Source organism: Thunnus albacares, chromosome 6 (genome assembly GCF_914725855.1).
Source record: "Thunnus albacares chromosome 6, fThuAlb1.1, whole genome shotgun sequence".
Lineage (NCBI taxonomy): Eukaryota > Metazoa > Chordata > Actinopteri > Scombriformes > Scombridae > Thunnus > Thunnus albacares.
Window position 1 is genome coordinate 18,768,277 of NC_058111.1, and position 22,783 is coordinate 18,791,059.

Here is a 22,783-nt window from a genome sequence, read left to right on the forward strand (position 1 = left end):
TTTAGATTAAAGTCTTAGTTTGTTGGTGGGGGTGTAGGAATGTCAAAGCAAGGCAGCTGTGTGAGAAACATCAATGTGTTTTTGTCTCACAGCTTGATGCTGTTACACGACTGGAATCAAAATAAAATAGGATCACTTCAGTGGACCGAAGAGGATAAATTTGGTTTCTTGTCCTCATTCGCTCTGTTTGAAGCCTTGCTCACAAAGATGAAGTAAAAGTCTAGAAAACTTTGAAGACTTTTTAGGTTTTTGTAAAATGTCTTTACATTCATCAAAGGACTTACAAAATTGCAGTTAGTGGCATTTTGAATGGAGGCCCTGGTAAAATGTCCGTTTTCCTAATTTTATCACTGCTACTACCATCATTGAGGAGTGCAAAGCACAGGCCTTCTATACTGTACGTCCTCATATTTTATCACTATAAACTAACTCACCCTGACATTAGATATTTAGGTCATTCTTGATTTAAATCTGAAAAACATGTTTATTTTTAAATAAAATATCATTACATGTTTATGGTGTGTGATGAAAAAGTAAAATACTCAATTGACAGGTTATATTTCAGTACCTGTCTGGTCGACAGTGTCCTTGCTTGCCTAATTTAATCACTTAAGTAAATAATATTTCTTTTTTCATTTAGCTTGTTTAGTAGATGACCTTTCTCACCACATACCAACAATGAGGTCAAACAACTTCCCAAATCCAAAGCTACTGTAGCTGCACCATCATCTGTGCTTTAGTTTGAAGATGCAGAAAGCTTCAGATTGTTATTTTAAATAGAATTAGGTACAGCTGTTTTACATATTTACTGTAGCCTTTTGTCTGTTTCACAGCAGTCAGAGAAGCACTGCCATCTGTCCCTTCCTGTCTTACGTTCTTTTGGAGGGAAATCCTGTGCTGAGGTCAAAATTTGGTACCATTGTGTACACACTATCAGTAGATGGCAGAGGTGCAGATGCTGTCGATATTTCAGCCACTTTGACTGAACATCAGCCAAGCAGCACTAATCACCAGATCCTCTCACTCTTGAGGGTTGCACTTACAGTGACTTCTGACAAGCACAAACTCTGTTAATTCAAAGCAGCTGAAATGTGTGCTCTGTGCCTGTGCAGGAATCCAATGGCTATTTTAAGCAGCATTTTGTGAAAATAAACAGCAGGGATACTTCACTCGTCTGTTGACATAATGGCCTCTATCATTTCTCTCTTCAAATATCTAATGATGAGTGTGAGTTAAAAAGTTACAGCGAAACAATTGCCATTTTTTTCTTGCAGTTTTCGAGAATGGGGAAAATAAAGGAAATTAAAGAATAGACTGTATCTGAAACCCAGGAAAAGCCCTTACCTTCAATGGAAGAAATGCTGCAGGTCTTTCTGTGTTGCCTTTGCTGTGTGGTCAGAATTTAGGTGTCTGCAGTGTGTCGGTGTGGCGAGCTGGCTTTAAAAGTGCAATATCTTTCCATCTATAGTCCGTAGTTGTGGCGGCCATGATAAATGGTGTTTGTGTGCTCTGAGACACAAACATATATAAGAACCTGCTTTATGTACACAGTTTAGATATAATAAAAGCAACAGCTGTACAGTGTAGCATAGCCCGGTATAATAATACTGCAGCTATGTTTTATAGTCATAGTGTTGAATGAACATCTCTCAGAAACAATCTCAGCAGATTTTTGAAGACCTACTGCAGACAGGTTTCAAGACAGATAAAAATACTCTGCTTTGACTAATAATTTGTGTCTGATGTGGTTTACCCACTAAAATGTTCAATTAGTTCCTTAAAAACGACATCTTCTCTTCTCCTTCATTGAAAAATCCAGAATATATGAATATGCAAATATTATTCATTTCAGAAGTTTAACTGCTGAATGCAAGATGGCTCCTACTTCACTGTAAAGTCCATTCTCAGTGTTTGTGTACTGGAGGCTTCAAGTGTCCATATCACACTAAGTATAAGTTGCATACCGGACCACGTTTGGCTCCAAAATGGTTGTGATGTCACAAATCATGCTCACAAGTACACGCCTTAAACTCAGACTTGTACTTTGTCTGGTACGTTGGTTGATTACTGATAAGATATTCCCATCAGCCTCAGCTTTTTAGTGCTAATTAGCTAATGTTAGCATGCTAACACAATAAGAAAACATGGTAAACATCATACTTGCTAAACATCAGCATGTTAATGTAGTATTGTCATTGTGGTCATTTGACTTTAGCATTTAGCTTCAAGTATCTGCGAGCATGGCTGTAGACTCTTAGCCTTGTTCTGTCCTCTAAACTAATTTCATATCGTTACCTGCTGTCATCATCAAAGGCAAAACTCAGACCATGCATGGTAACGTTTATTCCAGACATGCAAAATGTACACCACAGAGATGAAAACTGGCGCATACAGTATACTGGAAAAGAAACACAGTCGCATATAAGAATGAAATGAAGGTTTTTAACTGTTTTACTGACAGAACAGTGCTTAGACTAAACATTTAGCTCCCGACCATCATATCAGAGATGAAAAAATGGAATATTAGAGAATAACAGTAGAACAGTAGCACACATTACCAGGGCTTTGTTGTGACCATCAGAAATGACACACTCTAATTTCAGGCATAATGTAACATCTCCTCATGGTAGTTAACAGGAAATCTTTACCGATCTTTACCGATGGAATGTAATTGATAAAACAGATCACAGTTGGTCAGCCTTAAACTTCATTTTCATTTTAGGACTTGGCAGAGTCAGTCAAGCCTGGTAATCTCAGGAATTAGCTGCATAGTCTGATTAATTTAATCTTTATTTAGGTATTTCATAGCTATTGTTTTCCTTGTTTCACTAACATATCAGCCCTTAAATAAGTAAAATTTAAGAAAATTCTGTGGGTATCACTTTTTATTTTTATCTTAAAAGGACTTGGTCCAAATGATTCCTGATTTAAATTGCAAAAATTGAAAATGTAAGCATTAAAGATGAAAGAAAAGTTATGGATTTAAACGAATGTGACATGGTCTTACAGTGATTCTGCATGTGCTTGTAGCATAAGCCTGTAATGTGTCAATACAACAGTGTAGCCACAGTGGACATAATACAGTGACTTCTCTGATAAAGTGATGAACACAGACAATCTGCTGTGCTTAGATCTCCAAGAAATGGTCTTTAAATGCTGTTTGCTACTCAGTCAAACTCATAGGCCTGTTCATTTACAAAAAAATAAATGTGTGTAAGCCTGTAGCCCATAGCATGCGTACATATTGCATATATATTTTCCCATATAAATACATTTCATACCGATACAAGGAGCGGAAAAAAACATTCAGTGAAACAATGGCATTTAACAGTCAATGTATCACAATTTAGGAATGGTAATGGAAAACAGGTGTAGAAAGGTAGTAAAAGGTGAAATGTAAAATGGAGTTTAAGGGTACAAGATGAAGGATCAAAGACAAAACTGAGAGGTGGCAGCCACTAAGGTTTGGTGGAAAAGGATCAGAGGAACTGATGGGAAAATAAGTCATTGGTGGCAGGTTTTGCATGCGTGTCAGTCTCTGCCAACACAAAACAAGGTAAAAGAGGTCTTGGAGACATTGGGGGTGTTAGAGGGTTAAATCTCAGTCCTCACACATTCTTCAGTGGCTGGACTTCACACGTAATGTACACAAATCGCTCTTCCATGTGCAAACCTGTTTGCCTCTCTGACTCCATGATAAGAAAAGAGACAACTAATAACAGTCGAAACAAAGGCAGGAATTTGGTTCTACATTCAGGCATGCAGTGGTCTCTTTTTTTTTTTAGTTCATAAAAATCATAATAAATAACAAAAATTAAAAATGTGTTCCCTGCCCCCTTTCACAAACCCTTGAATATCCATCGATAATCCAAGTGCCGACAAAACAGCCGTTGTGACAGCCTTAACAAACCCAGCACCACTTGGCATACAAACATTTTATAAAATGTACATCTATATATATATATATATATATGTGTATATATATATATATATTAATATATCCATATTTCAAATATATTTGTAGCTGTATATGCTTTGAATGCAGGAGGCTTGGTAAGGAATATATGAGGATTATATGCAGCTGTCCAAAGTTTGAAGTCCAAATCCAAAATCCGTTTTTGAAACAAGCCCCATCCCAGACATAGAAAAAGTCTCATTCTGTCCTCACGCGGGGATCATCCTCTTCATCTCAAGAAGTCCTTTATTCCAAAAAGAGTTCTCCTGAATACAAACAAATCTGCATTTTCTTTTCCCTCTGTTTTAACCTGAACAATTTTACATCAGGTTTTTCATTATTTTTGTCAAGCAAATGTTACTGGATTCTAATGCATGCATCTCTGAATGATTTTTTTCTCTGAGTTTTTATTAGTTTATTTGCTGCAGCACCCACTCTCATTGGATGCCTATTTTTTGCTTTTGGAAGGTGGTCATGATGTAATTACAATATGGCATAAAGTTAGGAATTGCATTTCATCTTTTGTTTTGGAACGGGCTTTTTTTTTTTGTTGTTGCATCCGTGGTTTGGCTTTCACGGTTCATTTTTCTCCCCCAGGTCCTCTGTGTCACTTTGATGCTAGAAAGGAATAAAGAGGAGAGAGGGGTGGCATCATCAGAGAAAGACAGATCAGGCACAAAGACAGGTTAAACTCACCATCAAATTCTTTATTTTGACTGGTGTAGCTCTAGGGCAACCGCCCGTGCTGCACAGTCAGCCCACTACAATCGCTGCAGTGTTAAATCAATCTACGCACACACACACGGCTTGGAAATGTGCTGAGTTTGGACATAGAAAAACACACATCTCGTGCTTGTGTGGATGGTGTCATTTATCACCCTGTAATCGTAATGCAGTAGGCATTCTTTGTTGTTGAACACTTGTTGTTAAAGCACTATGTGTGTGTGTGTACATATATCGTACATCATATTTAGGCTCCATATTCATAAGCTTTACTGTAAACAGGAAAGATATTTTACAGCTATAGTACTAGAAAAAGTAAATATATATAATGATCACAAACATCATGTATAATTTTTCAAAATTTACATAACTGTATGTTGTATTTGATCCTGCTTGTCTTGTTTCTTTACCTGCAAATGAGATGTAGACTGTGATGATGACCACACCTAGGACGATGGAGACGATACTGAGCAGACGAGCCAGTCGACCCAGCCTCCTGGCCCCGTCCATATCCCCCGCCTGGAGACTGTTTCTGGACTGGAGACACATGAAAGTACATGGTATTACCAAGAAAAACATTTTGATGATCTTTTCAAGCTATAGCACAAGACACAGATGAGGTGTTAATGTATGATGTAAACATCCTCATTTTCCTGCTAACCTTGGAATTTACTCTTAAATGACGGTGGTTACATTTTCCCAGAGAGTTTGGGGCTTGAGAATTACAGATGTATTAAAAATGTAAATGAAAAATACAACTACAGTAGAATTTTTAGGAATTGTCAAAGAAAAGATCTGAAGGAATGAAATTCCTGTTCCGATCCTCCAGCCACAACGACACCATTAGGTCGGGCATCTTAACCTTCATGTTCATGTTCTACAGGCCTCAAGTCTAAAAAAGACCTGAGAGGTCGACCTAAATCAGACTTTTACTGATACGGAAAGGAAAATGATTCTACGTAATGGATTCTGGATTCACACAGCAATTATGTTGGGTAGGAAGATCATTGTTCAAGAGTGGGAATCTGTTGATTTACCTCCAGCACATGTATGTACCTCAGCTTATGAGAAATGTTGTTTAGGATTAATAATCAGGTTGATAGATATAGTCTGAAATGGAACCGATACCTCAGTCACATAAAAAGCCCTTGAAACCTTTCACAATATGGTAACAGCCTTTTTATTTGCAATTTATTTGTATTTCCTCGCACATTGAATATGCTCCACATTTCACTCTCATATGGCTCTGAACCCCCATTATAATTTCCTTTTTTATGTCATTATTTACTTTGTACTCTATTATTTTGATTGAACCTTTTTTAAATAATATTTAAGTTCTTCTCTCTGTTTCTGTTTAAAGGTTGTTATGTCTGTTAGAAAACCAAATAAAGTGTTGATCATTAAAAACAAAAATTAAAATTAGTTAAACTGACTGAATTGAGAGATGACTGTTTCTAAGAGTTCAGCAGCTGTTCTCCAGTGTCGGTCGGAAAGACAGACAGGCAAAACACAAACATTCTCAGATTCATTGGATTTTATTTAATTAATGTTGTGACTTCATGACTTTAACTGTTAACATATAGAAATGCTTTCATTACAAGCCACACAAGTGCATGCAAGTGACTGGCAATATCGGTTGGTTGGTCCACTGCTTTGGTGCAGATGAAATATCTCTGGGTGGATTACCTTAAAGTCTCATACAGATATTTATGTTCCTCAAAGGATGAATCCTACTGACTTTTGTGATCCCACTAAGAGGCTGACATTTTTGGTTTTGAGTGAAATAGCTTTATTTTTTAAAATATCTCAGTTGTTGGATAGATTGTTGTGAAATCAGCTACAGATATTCAAGCTCCCTAAAGGATAAATTCTAATAAATTTGGTGATCCTCTGACTTTTCCTCTAGTGCCACCATCAGAACAAAAGTTTAATTTCTTCATACTGCTGTTTATGACTGAATGGACTACTAGTAAGCATAGACTGTATACAGTCTGTGGAGCTACTGAAATTAGCAAATGTTAGAATTAATTGCTAAATATCAGCCTTCTTTTATATATGATCATAAAATATGGCACCACATCTATAAGGACAACAAAGAAAGATCACTGAATAAAAAACATTAAAGAGATACTCGACTAAAAGGTAAATGAATACTATTAGTACAATAATTATCTTTATTCAAGCCATTGATGTTTGTATTTTTACATCCACATGAGCTCCAGTTTTTGACAGTTAATAAAAGTAAACCTGCATCATGTCTGGCTCACCATCTCCATCTTATCCAGTTGAGTCTGTAGACAGTTGCGACATTCATATTTACATTTTACATCACTGTGCTTCTCCACAGTGACTTTCAAAGAGTGCAACTCCAGAGTGAGCTTCAATTCATCAATACAAGCATCCAGCAACAAAGAAAACCTTTATATTTCCAAGACAGACAATAAAAATGTAAGAGAAGAGCATTCAGAAAAGGCAACTTCAGCTGAAGAGTTGAGGTTGCCTTTGAAGATAAGGGTAATGGCACAAACTGCAGGGATGATTTACAGTTTAAACTCAGGTTGAAGATGCCTGCTGTGCAGATACAGCACAGAAACTACAGTAAGAGTGAATACAGTGGGCTCTATATATATAACCCTGAGAAAGTTCCCTCTCCAGCAGCACTCTGCTCTAAAATATTTATCTTATCGGGTGGTTTTCTGTTAATCGACAGCCGAGTTGTTTTAAAGTGGTGACTCACATGCAGTACATGAATGTTGACTTGTCAACTGGGTGCCGTAGAGTCCCATAAAGTAAAATTTGAACAATATTTGATTGCCAGCTGTAAACAGTGAAATTGTCTATTTCAGATTGGCAGGGTGGGATTGGTTAAAGGATGTGACTTGCAGAGCCAATTGGATGGAGTGGGTGCAGGCAGCACTGTGAAGGGGTTGTAGATCAACTTAATGTTGTATGCATATTGCTTTGTGTATGCTGCAGATATGGTGACAGGATGATTTATGTGTATGTGTGTGAGGCATGACGGATGGGAATCCTCAATCCCCGTGCATTGCTTTCTTGTGTGAGAGTCCCCAAACAACAAATCACATGCGGCTGATGTCGCTATCCTCTCATCAGCTTTGGTTTGCCTTTAATTTGGGCTGATTTTAATTTGTGATGCTTCTATAAAGATGCCACATGATGTACATGTGTGCACTGACACTCACAGAACCGCACAAGAATCAATAGTAAGGGAACATTTAGGCATTATTTGAAAGCACAAGGCATCTTACATGCTGGCTGATACATTTACACACACACACACACACACACACACTGACATCTGACTATGTTAAAGATCATCAAATAAATATATCATTTATATAAATATCAATATTCTGTCATAAACAAAGGTTTGATCCATAATTGTCATGTTTTCTTTTTCAGTATTGTCCTTATGTAAGTACTTTATTAAATAGTATATAAGTGAGTGTACTGTATGAAAGTATAGAAAACATACATACATACAAAGGATGCCTGGTCTATTTTCATTATTGATTAATCTATCTGTTATTTTTATGATTACTCAATTAATAATTTAGTCTATAAAATGTCAGAAAATTGTGAAAAATGACGTCACAAATTCCCAGAGTCCAAGGTTATGTGTTCATATAACTTATTTAGTCAATATACAGTGATTTAAAACACGGAAAGCAGCAAATCCTCACAATTGAGAGGCTAGAACCAGAGAATGTTTATGTTTGGCATTTTTACTTGATGAATTACTTAAACAGATCATCAAAATAGTTGACGATTTTTCTGTAGATTTGTTTTTATTCGGTTTAATTGACTAATTAATTCATCTCTAAACAAAACAGTTTAAAATTGGCCAACAGGAAACATGCACAGCATCAAAAAGTCTATAGTTAGTTAACTGAGTGTATCATTGGTGCTAAAAGACAATGATAAAAGACTCCACAACTTCTACCAAAACAGAGTTGTGTTTCTTTCAGTACTTCACACGAATGACAGGATTTAGTGAGAGAAGGAACAACAACAGCTGTCTCACTCTGGTTGTGTGACTCCATGCATCCATCAGGCAGCGTGAAAGCACTGCAGGATGGTGTTGATGACATCAGCATGGCATTCATTGAGCCTCTGATGATGAACATTTAAGCACCACATGATAGCTAAACACCCTTTCACATCAGCAGTGTATCTGTAGTGTAGCGGGGTAATGCATAACACCAGGGAAGTTTTCGTAAATGCAGCAGTGAGATCATCTCAGTGCAGTGTCCAATCACTAATCCAGAGCTGCTTGGGGGTCAATACACACTAAGCAGTGTAGGTCAGCATCCCTGTGGGGTGCTTTCACTGTAACTACTTTTTACGTCTGTGCCCCAGTGAACTGATACTGTTCAGAGGTCAAACACAGAGGGAACGCAGTATTAGAAAAATGTCACTTGTACTTTGTAAAATAGAGTGTTACAGTAAAGAGAAAGGTGAAGGGTTACATGTACCAGCGCACATGCAATAAGGTCATGAATGTGTGCCTGTGTTGGCACTGCCCTTTACTTTTTCAACCTGATGAAAAGTTCAGGAGCTGTCCGCGGTGCTGAACATGTCTTTTCAAATCAGAAGCCACAGCATGTGCAGTAAAGCAGGAAATGGGCCTCTCCCTCCCCTCACCTATATTGAATTATTCAGCTATGTTTTTGTAGGTCACTTTTCTCCTTAAAGAAGGCCCCATGAAATGAAAGATACATTTTCCCAGTTTTAATCCTGTGTCCCTGTGTTAATTGTTCATTTATTTGTCTTTTCTCTTTCTGTAAACAGTTTCAAATGGCATTTACAAAAGTTCGTCCAATCAAATGTGACTTTGGGTGAGTAGATAGCCACATTGGTCATATAAAACCACACTTCACCGTTTGTGGGCCGTAGTAGCTAACAGAGCAAGATGGAGAGAGAGGAAGAGATGAGTATTTGGGTATCAGTGGGCAAAAACTTTGTTTTCATTTCCAAAACAATGTGGCTGAGGTCATGAAAAGTCTCTCGTGCCAGAGGGGTCGCTGAGTAAACAGTGACGATATGGCATTGAGATGAAATTGCCTATCGAGCTAGTTGGGTCAGCCATTGTAGCTTAGCCAAAGAAGATAGAAGACATAAGACTCAATTAAGCAGCTGATTGAAAGACAGTGTAAACACGTATCGGGTCAGAGAACTGTGTAGAAAACATTCTAATATAACTAGTGACTATTTGGGAGACTAGACTCGATAATCAGGTATGCTGGCTGCACTACTGAGCAGGACATGGCAAACAGATGAAACTGCCTTTCAAGCCAGTGGGAGCAGCCAATGTAGGTCAGCTTAAGTAGATATGATGTACATAGAAGGCCAGGTAAAGCTGACGAGTATCTGTTCACTGTTTCAGTTAGAGTGGGATTCAAAGGCAATTTAAAGATACATTAAGTCACCTTTCAAGAGGGCCCAGTAGATTTATGACAACACAACCTGATACCCACTGTAGGGGTTTAACATTTAACAGCAGTACTGGGCTTCCAGTGGTATTCTCACCCAACTTTTGACACATTTCATTCATATGTGTATTGATAACTGACAACTAATCCAAAACAATGCCTTTCATGCTTCAAATATTGCTTTCACATACATTTACCATAATAACTAGGAAATATTTCTTCTTGCCCCACTCAGTCAGTCCTGGCTGAGGATACAGCACAGAGCTGGGGTTGCCTTAGTATAAGATAAGATTACACTGCAGAGAGAAAGTGCCCTCCCTCTATCTTCTCTGCTCTCCCACAAGTTACCTCAACCTCTCATTCCCATGAGCCTCTCTGTCTCCAGGCTGTCTCTGGAATAGTCAGGACCCACAATGCACTTGGGGCATGTGGGTGGTGACAGTAAAACTCCAAGATGATACACTGAACTAGGTGCTGCTGAGCAGACAACAATGTTTAAATGAACAATAAGTATACTGATCATTTTTGCAATCTGGTTTTATGTTTTTGTAACTTCTATTATTATCTATTTATTTTTGACACATATCTTAAATATGATCTTAGGCTTTATACTTGTTAAAATCACAATGTTTTTGAAAGACAAAGATAAGAAATTTGATTGAAATAATTTTAACTGTAGGGCCAATTTGAAGAATAAAAAAAATCAGTTAAAAGGTATCAAATAGGTTTTAGTACAATTTCAGTGTGACTTTCACAAAAGTTAAATCAATACAGGTGTCAATCTGGGCTCTTGACAGTAAAATAAGAGATTTCTCTACCTCACACATGGCGACACACTCACTTCCAGTAGTGCAATGTGAAGCTGTGGTACAAACACAGTCCCAGAGGAGCCTTTATTGATCTGGACTCACATCACAGCGAAAAGCAACATCAGCACCTTAAATCAATGGAAGCCCCTTTGAAAAAAACACAGCCTATTTAGCTTGTGCTTGTTTAGAGAATGAAAAAAAAGATTAATGAAAATAGGGCAGATTAAAAAAAAATATCCATCATAAGAAAAAATAAATAAATAAATAAAAACACCCACCTTGTTTGACAGTAGCCTCAGGGGCTGCAGGAGATTAACTGTGTGTGTGTGTGTGTGTGTGTGTGTGTGTGTGTGTGTGTGTGTGTGTGTGTGTGTGTGTGTGTGTGTGTGTTTGGTTAGTGGGAGGCACCCTTCACTTGGCTGGTGAATGTCTATATTGATTCACAGCGAGAGTAAGCCTGGTCATATTTGTTTTCTGAATGGGAAATTCTACCCTCAAAGTGTCTTGTCCACTGTTCATTGTGCTATGAGTGTACACACACCAGCCTCACACACACGCACACATACACACACAAACATACACACACACTCTCTCACTCTCCAGTTCATGTGGCTGTTCAGCAGAGGAAGGTGGAGGCTAGGATGTTAGTAAGTGCTCCCTTTCTCTCTTGTCATTAATAATGAAGAGCCGGCAGCAGCCTGGTGGAGAGGGACACAACAAGAAGGTGGTGTGTAGTTACTGTATGTCTGTGAGACTGGCCATTTTGTTCACATTTACACCCGTTATTTCCTATAAAACATTCATTTTTTGCTCAAGCTTTTCGGCCCTCTTTAAAGTATGTTAACCTTTTTCTACTGATTTTACTTTTTAGCTGAGAATACCTTTAAATACATTTTTCAAAATTCAAGGACAATTTATACTTCAGTAATTGTAGTCATTGTTATGCAGCAAAAGAGAGAGTCCCTCAGTTGGTTTGTTCTAAACACTTTGGTCTAGTTGGATGTAAGGTGTATCACAGCCTCGAGGGGCCGCTAGCAGGGCTTTTAGACTCTGTCTTGTTACACTACAATCTCCATTAAAATTGCAAACCACTCAACGCAGTCAGATGATCAAATCTGTCAGACCTATGATGGCACCGCTCTCATTCTCGGAGCTATAAAATGCATTCTAGCTGCTGCTACAGCTCATGAATTTTAATTGTCTTTATATCTTGGTTAGCTTGTGAACTGGAAACACAGTTGAAATAAGCCACCACAAAAACACGACGCCATAATGGTGTACACCTTATTCCAATTTAGCACATCAGTAATAAGTGAACCACTGTCAGACAGGCTTATTTAAATACATTTCACAGTTTCACTGTTATTAAGCTTAACAGAACATGCTGCTAATAGTAATGTCAAAACAAAATTAGATTATCATTACACAGTACTTCTATAACATGCTGGCTGTCCTGTCCAGAATGTGGCAAACACATCTGTGACTAAACAGGTATCTGACTGATACATGAAAACAAAGCACTAATTAGCAATTAGGAGAAAGTTTGGTCAGATCCATCAGAGGAGTTGAGCAGACAACAAAAGTCTAGGTACAATATTAAATTAATGTATAGCTCTTTACTACTTCAATGTGATGTGAAGCTAAGTGTGGATAAATGTAATGATACAAACAATGAAATTATAAATCTGAGTCAGACTTGTGAACTTTTAACACTAAAAGTTTGAACACTAGCAGCTCTGTGTGGCTGTACTTGCTAAAAGCAAACGTCATTATGCTAACATTACGTCTAGCAGGTAAAATGTTTACTATGTTCACCATCTGAATCATTTTCTAACTAGCGTTAAACACAAAGTACAGCTAATGTGAATGTCAATGTTTTGCAGGTATTTAGTAATAAACCAAAGTGTTGGACAAATTGATCATTTTTTTTGGCACTACATGAAATGTCAGATAACCAAAATTATTTCATTTCATCCTGATGGGGACATGAATGTCTGTATCAAATGTTATGTGGCAATCTATAGTAATATCTAATCTAATAGTTGTAAAGACATTCACTCAAATTCACAAATGTGAACCTTATGGTAACACAGGAAAACTCAGACAGTCAGCAGAGACAATGAGATTCATATTTCTTTCACAATTTTTTAAGTCTGTCCTAAAACAATACTCAGGTGCCCAAACGAACACTGACACACATTTTGCTTGCTGTAATCATTCCTGTTAATACTGAAGAGATCCTTTCCTAATGCACTTCCAATGTAAGTGATGGGGGACAAAATCCACAGTTCTCCTTCTGTGCAAAAACGTATTTAAAGGTTTATTTGAAGCTAATATGAGCCGTCCAACTGAGTCAAATCAAGGCAATATCTTTCAAAGTCATTTTGGTGCCAAATTTCCTCTTTTTGTTATGATCCTTCCAGGAAAACATTTTGTCGAGATACAAAGAGGGATTTTTTTTTCGCTAAAGACTGTAAATGTGGAAGATATCCACTTTATCTGACTAACTCAGACCGCTGAACCCGCATATTACTTTCAGACTAATCCATTTTTGCTCAAAATGAGGACAGTGGATTTTGTCCCCCATCACTTACATTGAAAGCGCCTTGGCAAAGGATCTTGTAATAGTCAGTATGAAAAGAAGGAATGATTACAGCGAGCAAAACCTGTTTCAATGTTCATTTGGGCCCCTGACGGTTGTTTGAAGACGGACTTAAAAAATTTGTCAACCTATCCTTTAATCACTGTTAAATCACTGTAGTAACAATGTGATTTGTGCATTGAACATTGTTGAACATGTTCAGATACTATTCAATAGTCATTCACCATTAATGTTAAAGCCTCTACTTGTAGGATTTAAAGATTTCTGACTTCTTTAGTTCTCGGTGCTAGTATTAGAAAAGTCAAAATGGCTGATGATACCCCCCCCCCCCCATACACTGTAAAGCTGGTGCACTTGTATCCACAACATGACAGTGTTAGCATTCCATACATTCAATTTTCAGCACTGTAGCATGATAATATCATTACTTGCACAGGTTTAACATTGCAAATGATAAATAAGATCTGTTTTCTGTTCTAATATGAGCAATCTGGTGTTTTCTCTGAAGGATTCTGATAGGCTTCATATAATTGGCAACAACAGTATTAAGTGCTCTCCCTCCATGCATGTCTGCAGTACTAGATTGCTAATAACAAGTCATTTACCTACACACACACACACACACACACACACACACACACACACACACACGCACACACGCACACATACATTCATCAAGTGCAGCATTGCGAGTCCATATTTCACAGGCAAATCTGCAGAGTGTGCAATAACGCTCCTGCAGTTTGGGCAGTCCCATTACTGGGCTAGGCCGGTCCGGGCAGTAAAAACCTATTACCCCTGCCTCTCCAATCCCCATAATTGGCTGCACATCTTCTGCGTTTGCCAGCCGCAAGCCTTCACCACCAGAGCATCTGTCAGAGATCTGTGGCGGCAGCCAGCTGGAAGATGGCTTTTAGGTGGTCCTGCTGCTGGAAGTGGTGGTGGATGATGATGGATGTAACTTTTGGCAGTCCTTTTGTTAGCAATGCACCATCTGCTAGTGCAGAAAGATGCTGACTCTTTTACAAGGCTAAATAAGGCCTCCACAGATTGTACTTAATTATAGTTCATTTTGATCGTTTACAAGATTGAAACATGGACACTGTCTCCTCACTGTTACATGAGGAGACAGTATTGTTACATTGGTCTTTGCTTGCTGTATTTTTCATACTGTGATGCTTGTGAACTGTGGACATAAATGACTTCATGAAGATTATGTCACCACCATAAAAGGATCATATGTTCGTATGAACTGTTCAGGTCATTTTGTAGGTAGACGTAGGCATTTTAAAGACGTTTGTTTAGAGTAAAAGCTGCATTAATTGATTTTTTTGGCCACGTTGACACACAATAACCTTTTTTGTGTTATTACAAAAGTGTAATCATCAGTTGTCTGTCCAGCAGACACAGATCAACATTCGTAAGTGGTAGAAAACCTCTTGGTATGTATTGGGAACTGAACCCTGCTCCTACTGTGATATATCAAACTACTGATTATGTTTCCTTTTACTTTCTTTTTCTTTTATCTTGTTTTCAGGTTTCAAGTGTCTGGGCTGTTTCCTCTGACTCCTCCTCATTATAACATCTGAACAGCAGTTGAGCCACTATCTTTTTTTTTTCCTAATCCAACTTTCCAGAAGTATCCATTTCACATGAGCAGGGAGACTATTAGCACTCAGCAGTGAGTTTGAACTCTGGGGTTTTATCGTGTGGTATCAACCACATTACTTTTGATTCATTTGTTCACAGCGAGCGTCGTAAACCTCTGTTTTTCCTGCTCTGACTCACTTGCACTTATCTAACATCACTGTGGTATCTGATTCAATTCCGTTTTAATCCAGTGATAGGAACTACTTTATAGCCATTTGCTGTCTCTCTCACACCCATCTGCCCTTGTAGTGTATGATGTTTTGATCTTCTCTGCCAGGCCCGTATCCAGTAGGGAAAGGTCCATACCCTCAGGAAAGAGAGAGGATGTTGATCACTGCCACAGAGCTGGCTAAATGCTCCAATCTGCCCTCTGCACAGAAACTAAATTGACTTCTCTTGCCTTCTATTGAGTTAGTGGCCAGCTCTAGTTTCTCCCTCCTTCACCTTCCTTTCTTCTGCCCTCTGTCAAAGCCTCTCTCTCTCTCGTTCCTACACACAGACACACCCGCATACACACATACACACGCTCTCCGTGCCATTAGCAAGCGGCTGACTTGTGAATGTCAGTGGGTTCATGATGATGGCTCAGGGAAGTACAGGCTGTCTCGCGGATACTGCCTGATATTCCCTTAGGTGTGTAGTGCCCACAAGAGTGATATTACAGAACTAATGGGTTTACTGCATTGCCTTTGCCTTGTTTCTTTTGAGTGTTGGCTGCTGCACAATGTCAGAAGTAAAGTGCGCTGAAAATGCTCGTGCCAAGAGCAACAAAGCTGCCATCGGCCAACTACCTTAAGAGTTAAAATCCTGATACAACAGAGTTACTACTGGTGGCGTTAAAGACAAACTAAAGGACTGTCAAAAGACAAATTTATCTGTGCTGCTCAGTTACAGTAGATCGCCTTCTCTGCTGTTGTTTCCGGCTCACACACATAACATGATACTTAGCTTGGTTTTATCTTGCCAGATGCAAAAAGTGATTTTTCTCTATAATATGCAGCTTGCAGCCTTCATTTTGCAGTTTGCAGTTATTATAGTGTAGTGAATGCTTTTGGGATTTGAAGTAAATTCTAAAACCTAAATAATATCACGTGGTTTCCAGCTCTTCTGCCAGCATTGTTTGCGAGTTTCTTCGGCTATGACTGTAACTACATATATCATGACAACAACATCCAAAATTTGAATACTCACCTATTATCTGCCTCATTCTTAGCTGCAGTGACAGTGGCACACCCTGAGTTTGTTCTTATATTTTGTCAGATACATAAATCAACTTTAAATCATTTTTAAAAAAGGTAAGACTAGCTTATAGGTTTTTCAAATACTACCATTGTTTCCAAGAAGAAAAGAGTGGTTGCTCCAGGGATGTCATATTTTATTCATCACTCATGTACTCTAGCTGTCCACCAGCGCTCAGCCTTTGTGTTAATGGCTCAGTTAATTCCTGACTGAAGATGTCTTGAATACAAGTGCTTAAAAAGGTGCAACAAAGTTCAATTCTGTATTGCTATTGCTGCTTCTGAAGTGTTTACCACACTCTTATGCTGTCCATTATACACAGCTCTGACCTGGACTGAAGCACACTCCCCTTGATGGAGTTTGTAGTTCATGTGTACTCAATGACATGAAATCATTGCATGCTTTAGTATGTTTCAGCAGGGGATTTGACCTTGATGCACAGTTTCAATATCTTAGGCCACAAGCATGCCACAGCGCCCGGATTAATGTCACTGGTCCTGTTGTGCACTGAAGATTAAGACAATTACAAATTGAAAGTCGGAGGTTTAAGAAATAAAGTCCTGCTGTCCTACATTACTGTAAGTTTGTGTGTGAGGAGCAAGTTGACAAATACAGTTATTGATCACTGGGCCCAAAGTTATGTCTGTAATTACCAAACCAAAATAAATATTGAGCCACTTGCATTCGCAATTTATATTCCATCAAACCTCGCTCTTTTTTTAAATTTTTTTTTTTAAATTTCAGACATTGACGTGAATTTCGATGCTCAACTGTTCACTTTTGCTCCTACATCAGTCTACCTTGATGTAGGAGAGTCAGAATCAGCAGGATGGGTGGATAGTCATACTGACATGTACAATGCTAATTGGCTGTGACAGTGAAATAATCACATTCCTCCTACAGCTTTTTTTTTAGGAGTTTCTGTAGGAGCTTCGAGCAGAATTTAAGAGTATCAGCATGACGTGAAGACAAAATGTGGAGCTGTTAAGATAAAAATGTACAGGCTGGCAGTCACTCTTTATGAATATGTTGTCAGTTTTGCTGCAGTGTCAATGGCATACTGCATGCTGTATGTCTTAAGAAAAAAATAATAAAGGTTTTTAATAATAGGATACTTGTATCAAAGCGATGCAAGGGTCACAATCAATGATATGCCGCCTACTTTAATATATCATCACTATATTCATCTATGTAATGAAATATTGTCAAAGACAAAACATATTTCTCTGCTACAGTGATTTGTTGATTGTCTTGACAGGTCACAGCCTAACCAGTGATGAGCTTCACATCGTGTTTATATTTTTACAAATCAAAATCAAGCATAAGCCCAGCAGTGTCTCACTTTGATATCTGGGACTTTCTACAAATTGTGCACTGGCTGGTTTGGATAAAGTACAATCTCTCACAGCCTTACACAGCTACTTGCTGCAGACCTCTCACTAGGTGACAACATGAAAGCTTCAGATTTCAGTTTAGATCCATAAAGAATCCTCAACATGGATTATACACACAATTACATGCGCTGTATGAATGTGGACAGTTGGGGTGGAATGAAATATTGGAAGTATTGTACTCTCAGAAAACACTTTTGACAACACAATTGACACTGGCATACAACAGTCGCATATGTGGTGGCTTCAGTGTTGAGCTGTATCTTGTATCAATGTTTCCAGCATCCCTGAACTCTCTGTGAGAGGATTAATCAAGTGTCAGCGCCTCTAAACCAGAATAACCAGCAGGTGAGTGGCAGCAGCAGACCTGAGATCATTTAAAGCCTCAGCACAGGGAAAGCTGATGAGGCACTGGGCTCTATGTGTGTGTGTGCGTGAGTGTACCAGTGAATTCACGATTGTATTCATGAGTTTATCAGGGATCACAGTGGCAAATGCACCACACTTGCTAGAGAGATTTGCTACAGAATGCTAGAAAAGAATGGAGGAGTATTCATATTCAGATGAAGCAGCGTGCTGAAGTTTATTGCATCTGAGACCTTTTCTTGTTTGGATGGTATTGGTGTAAATGCTTTTTTTAACCTTTTTTTCTGAATGTTAAATAAATCTAACCTTCAAAGAATGCAATTTCAGGCATCAGTGGGATTGAACATTAAAATATCATGGCACAGTTCAACATCTATTTTGATAATGGATAAATCATTAAGTGATTAATCCAGAAACAACACATTTACTGTCTCAGCTTCTCAAATATGAAGATTTGCTTCTTTTATCTGTTTTTCATTATTATTGTAAATCAAATAACTTTGAATTATTGGACTGCTGGTTAGACAAAATAACTAATTTTGAGATGTCATTTTCGGCTCTGGTTACTTGCAATGTGCAGTCGCCATTTGTTCAGTTTATTGACAGTAACTGATCAATCTAAAAAAATAAATTGATATATTCAGGATGAATATTCCCCTACCAAGCAGTTTGATATTCTTCTCTCAAATATCAAATTGATATGTAAACAAATGGCGTGCTGAGAGACTAAACATTAACCAAATATAACTTGGAGAAAGATGTGCTTAGTGCCTGGAAGACATTTTGCTCATTTGTCCATGTGAGTTATAAAAACTTGACATTTATGAAGCAGAATAGGGTAATATCATACATCATTTCAAATTCTGACACTTGCTCAATGCTCAACAAAGTCTGGAGGTTTTAAATGACATTTTGGGATCAATTTCTGTTTGATTTCTGCATCAATTGAGTCACATTTTTTAATGTCAGATTGAGATTTACGGGGCTTTTACTTCCCTCAGGAATTGTGTCAGCACTCAGATGGTGCCATTCAAAGGTGAACATGTGATCTGTCTTAATTTATCACTTTGGTAAAACATATTTTCTGCTCCATTCATTACTGCTGCTCCTCTTTTTGATCCAGATTTATAGCCTATATAATCGATTAATTTGTAGTTTTGTTGAGCTGCAGACACAGTTTAGTAAACTGATACTCACCATGATGGAGTACACCAGTGCGACGATGCTGACGGGCCACACGGGGAAGAAGCAGGACATGATGACCAGGATGAGGTAATCCCTGGGCTTCGGGGTCTCCTGCACGGTGGCGTTCCCGGTGGAGGAGCGACTCAGACTGGCCTTAGACGGGGAGAGGGGGGCGGCGGCGGCCAGCTGCCCGGCAGAGCCCGATCTCACGGCGACGCTGTGGCCATTCTGGTCGGCCTCCAGGTCCTTGTCGCCGCCCATGTTGACCGTGAAGGAGGTGGACATCTTCATCCCATTCACTCCAGGCTCGGTGGTCACCGCCAGCAGCTTCTCCGTCTCCTGGGAGTCCAAAGGCGGCGCGCCTCCTCCACCCTCACCCAAGTTGGACTTCTGGAAGTCGGCGTCCGTGTTGATGGCCATGTTCCGCTCTCAGTTATATCAAATTATATCAGAAAAGGAATACTCTTTTAAAAACTGGTTTAGAACTGATTACAGGTCAGAAGACACTGATAAATCCATTATCAGCTGAATGCAAGTTTTTACAACTAATCTGTCAACTTTGACTGAACAACCAGGAGTGTAATCACCAGCTGATGGAGAAAAATGTGATTATTTAACAGGTGACTGTATGAAGCATTAAAAGAAAAGAAAAAATCAGAGAGAAAAAGAAAGCAGCGTGATTCCTCTAAACATTCTTGAATCACTTTCCTTCACCTTCCTTCACATCCGCCGTTTGAATCATTTCCAAAGAAAAGCTCCCCTCCTCTCTGATACATCCAAGGAGGACCAGCAAATTAGTCAGAGGACCTCCTGTCGCCCGGCTCGATCCAGACCACTTTCCTTTAAGTCTGTTTGAATATTGAAAAGTAACCTAAACGTTTTTTCCCTCTCTCCTTTTGGGAGTGAAGACGGATGAAGGTGAAGCGTCTCTCTTAAAGCAAGCCTTGAAATGAGCCACTTTCTCCTCCTCTCCTCCACTGTCTGCAGCATCACAGTGACTGTTCTCAACTTGGGACCAGTGTAAAGTTACCCGAGGGAGCACAGCACACTTCCGGCGGGGAAACATAAAATATAAGCCTCATTTGCCCATTTTTTTTTATTAAATCAAAGTGTCGATCTTGTGTTCCTACTGATGTCTATCTGATTGGATGCATTATGTGCTCAGTAGTGCGGATGTAGTTGCATAATTAGGGCTGCAACTAATTGTTTCATTGCTCAGAATAGTTTTATTTCATCTGCAGTTCAAAACCAAGAGATATTCACTCTACTGTCACACAAGACAAATAAAGCGTTTTTACTGAAAAAAAATCACAATTAATTGAATATGGACATAGGTGCAAATTATATTTTCCATTGATTAACTAATATAGATGAATAAATAAACACTTAGAACGGGCGTCTTTTAAAACTACATACTGTATATTTGGTTATTTTTGTGACAGCACACATTTGTGCTAATTTTCAGGACATCTGTGACAAAACAGGCCTTTGCTGTGTTCAAAATGACATCGTAGCCTGTATTTGGCTGCATCACTTTTACCTACCTGTAGTGGAGCATTTTGGCTTTAATTGGGTTTGGTGGTTCAATCTCCGGCTCCTCCTGTCCACATGCCAAAGTGTCCCCAAATAGCTCCTAGTATCAGAGTATACAAAAAAGTAAACTGCTTTGGACATCAGTGTGAATGTAATGTCAGTGAAAAGATAAATGAATCAGTTTTATTGTTTTTCTTTAAAAAAAAAACCATATACAGTATATTTAATGAGATAATTCAAATAATAAATTGAACAGGAAAAGGTAAAAAAACAAAAGAAGAAAGCAAGAAACAGTCTTTTCTTCTCCTTTATTCACTTCCTTCCTTCCAAAATCAAACATTTTTCATTCTGAAGGCGAGATTTTCTTACTTCCGGTACTAATTTAGCCTTCTCTGGCTAACTTGACGCATCTCATGTTGGAGCAGGGCAGTCTGGCGCGGAGCCCTCTCCCCATCACTCCCCCTCCTCCTCCTTCTCCTCCTCCTCCTCCTCCTCCCTTTCTTCTCCTCTTCTCAACATCAGCACCAGTGGTTTATGGAGGAAAGCCAGCAGCGGATTGTGCTGCTATGCAGAATTTACTGTAGCCTTGATTCTCATCATAAATCAGCTCTCTGAGTCAATTTTCTAGAAAACACTTAAGAAATCCAAGTGTGTAGATTTACAAAATGTTTTACTGGATCTGAAAATATAATTCCATTGAGATAAATTGCATATGGTTTCTAATTAGTGTTCTAGTATTCAACCACATTTTTAGTTGTTTACTTGCCTCCGATCAGGCAAGACTCAGCAGCAAGCAAGAGCTGCATTAGTAAAGGTCGTTGTAATGGGCTGGATGGTAGCTTGAATGTTTCATCGCCATCCTCTGTGCCTTTGATCTGCTCCTATTGATTTCCCCCATCATTAGACCATTGCATTAGCGTCAGCCTTATTTCCCAGAGTGACTGCTACACTGCTCTGTGACCTGCACTAGTGAACAGTGCAGATAGTAATGAGTGGGGATTCCCTGAATGAAACTGAGCTCTTAGTGTGATGTAACACTATTGATCTAATATTTGTTCCCAATGCGCAAACCTAAGTGCATTCAAATTTGTTCTTCAGTGCATTTCTTTGTCCTGAAAACCAGAGGTATTAGTCATAAATCACCCTTCTCATTAAACTCCCTCCGTTTCCTTCCATCTCTCTCTCTCATCTCTTACCACTTCGTAACAAACAGTCTACAGTAAGCACTTTAAAGAAAGGAAAGATGGGAAAGAGACACGCAGTAGCTACAACAGCCCAGATCATTTATTTTTACGAGCCCCTAGACTCCTCATGAAGATGGGAATGCTGCTTAGGCTCAGGATAATTTCTCTGACAGGGTTTTTAACAGGATCCATGTTGAGCTCAGGCTGAAACAGAAGAATAATTGTGAACAGAGCCCCATCTTGTGGAAGGATGGTTAGCTTACAAGACAAAAACAACTGACTTCCTGTTGTAAAGATCCCCTTTAGACATGTTTTAGGACATATAAAAATCCTCTGCTTGGAATGATAAATTATGTCTGACATGTTTTTCCACAAAAGTGTTCAGTTTTCTTGTTAAAAATCCTTAAAATGCCATCTTCTCCTTCTACCTCATTAAAAATACAGAATCTATGAATATGCAAATATTTTAATTTCAAAAGTTTAGGTGCTGGACACAAGATGTCTCCTACCTCACTGTAAAATCCATTCTCAGTGTATATGCACTGGAGGTTTTAAATTTCCACATTATACTTGTGTAAATTACATACTGGCCCACTAGTTGTGATGTCACAAATCATGCTCGTAGGCCTGCCCCTTAAAATCAGATTTTAATGAGCTCTTTCACTTTCCACTTTCAGCAGTGAAAACAGCCTT

General features: G+C 38.7%; 1 protein-coding gene across 2 annotated transcripts; it reads right to left on the reverse strand.

Moving 5' to 3' along the window:
- Positions 1-2,323: 2,323 nt before the first annotated feature.
- Positions 2,324-20,415, reverse strand: trarg1a (trafficking regulator of GLUT4 (SLC2A4) 1a). Of its 2 annotated transcripts, XM_044353042.1 has the most exons (3): positions 19,386-20,399; positions 5,089-5,215; positions 2,324-4,573 (listed from the first exon to the last, which is right to left on the reverse strand). In XM_044353042.1, exons 1-3 carry the CDS (start codon positions 19,791-19,793, stop codon positions 4,563-4,565), a joined length of 546 nt encoding a protein of 181 aa, XP_044208977.1. In that variant the 5' UTR covers positions 19,794-20,399; the 3' UTR covers positions 2,324-4,562. The 2 variants fall into 2 exon arrangements, with proteins under 2 accessions (XP_044208977.1, XP_044208978.1); XM_044353043.1 differs by lacking the exons at positions 2,324-4,573; positions 5,089-5,215 and adding an exon at positions 10,818-11,638 and having other exon boundaries at positions 19,386-20,415.
- Between the last annotated feature and the right edge of the window lie 2,368 nt (positions 20,416-22,783).

What these genes read in the sequence shown, in the direction of transcription:
- trarg1a (XM_044353042.1), bottom strand. Translation starts at nt 19,793, where the DNA reads ATGGCCATCAACACGGACGCCGACTTCCAGAAGTCCAACTTGGGTGAG. An exon ending in CACTGGTGTACTCCATCATG is followed by an intron (nt 5,216 to 19,385) that starts GTGAGTATCAGT and finishes ATGTGTCTCCAG; the next exon opens with TCCAGAAACAGTCTCCAGGC.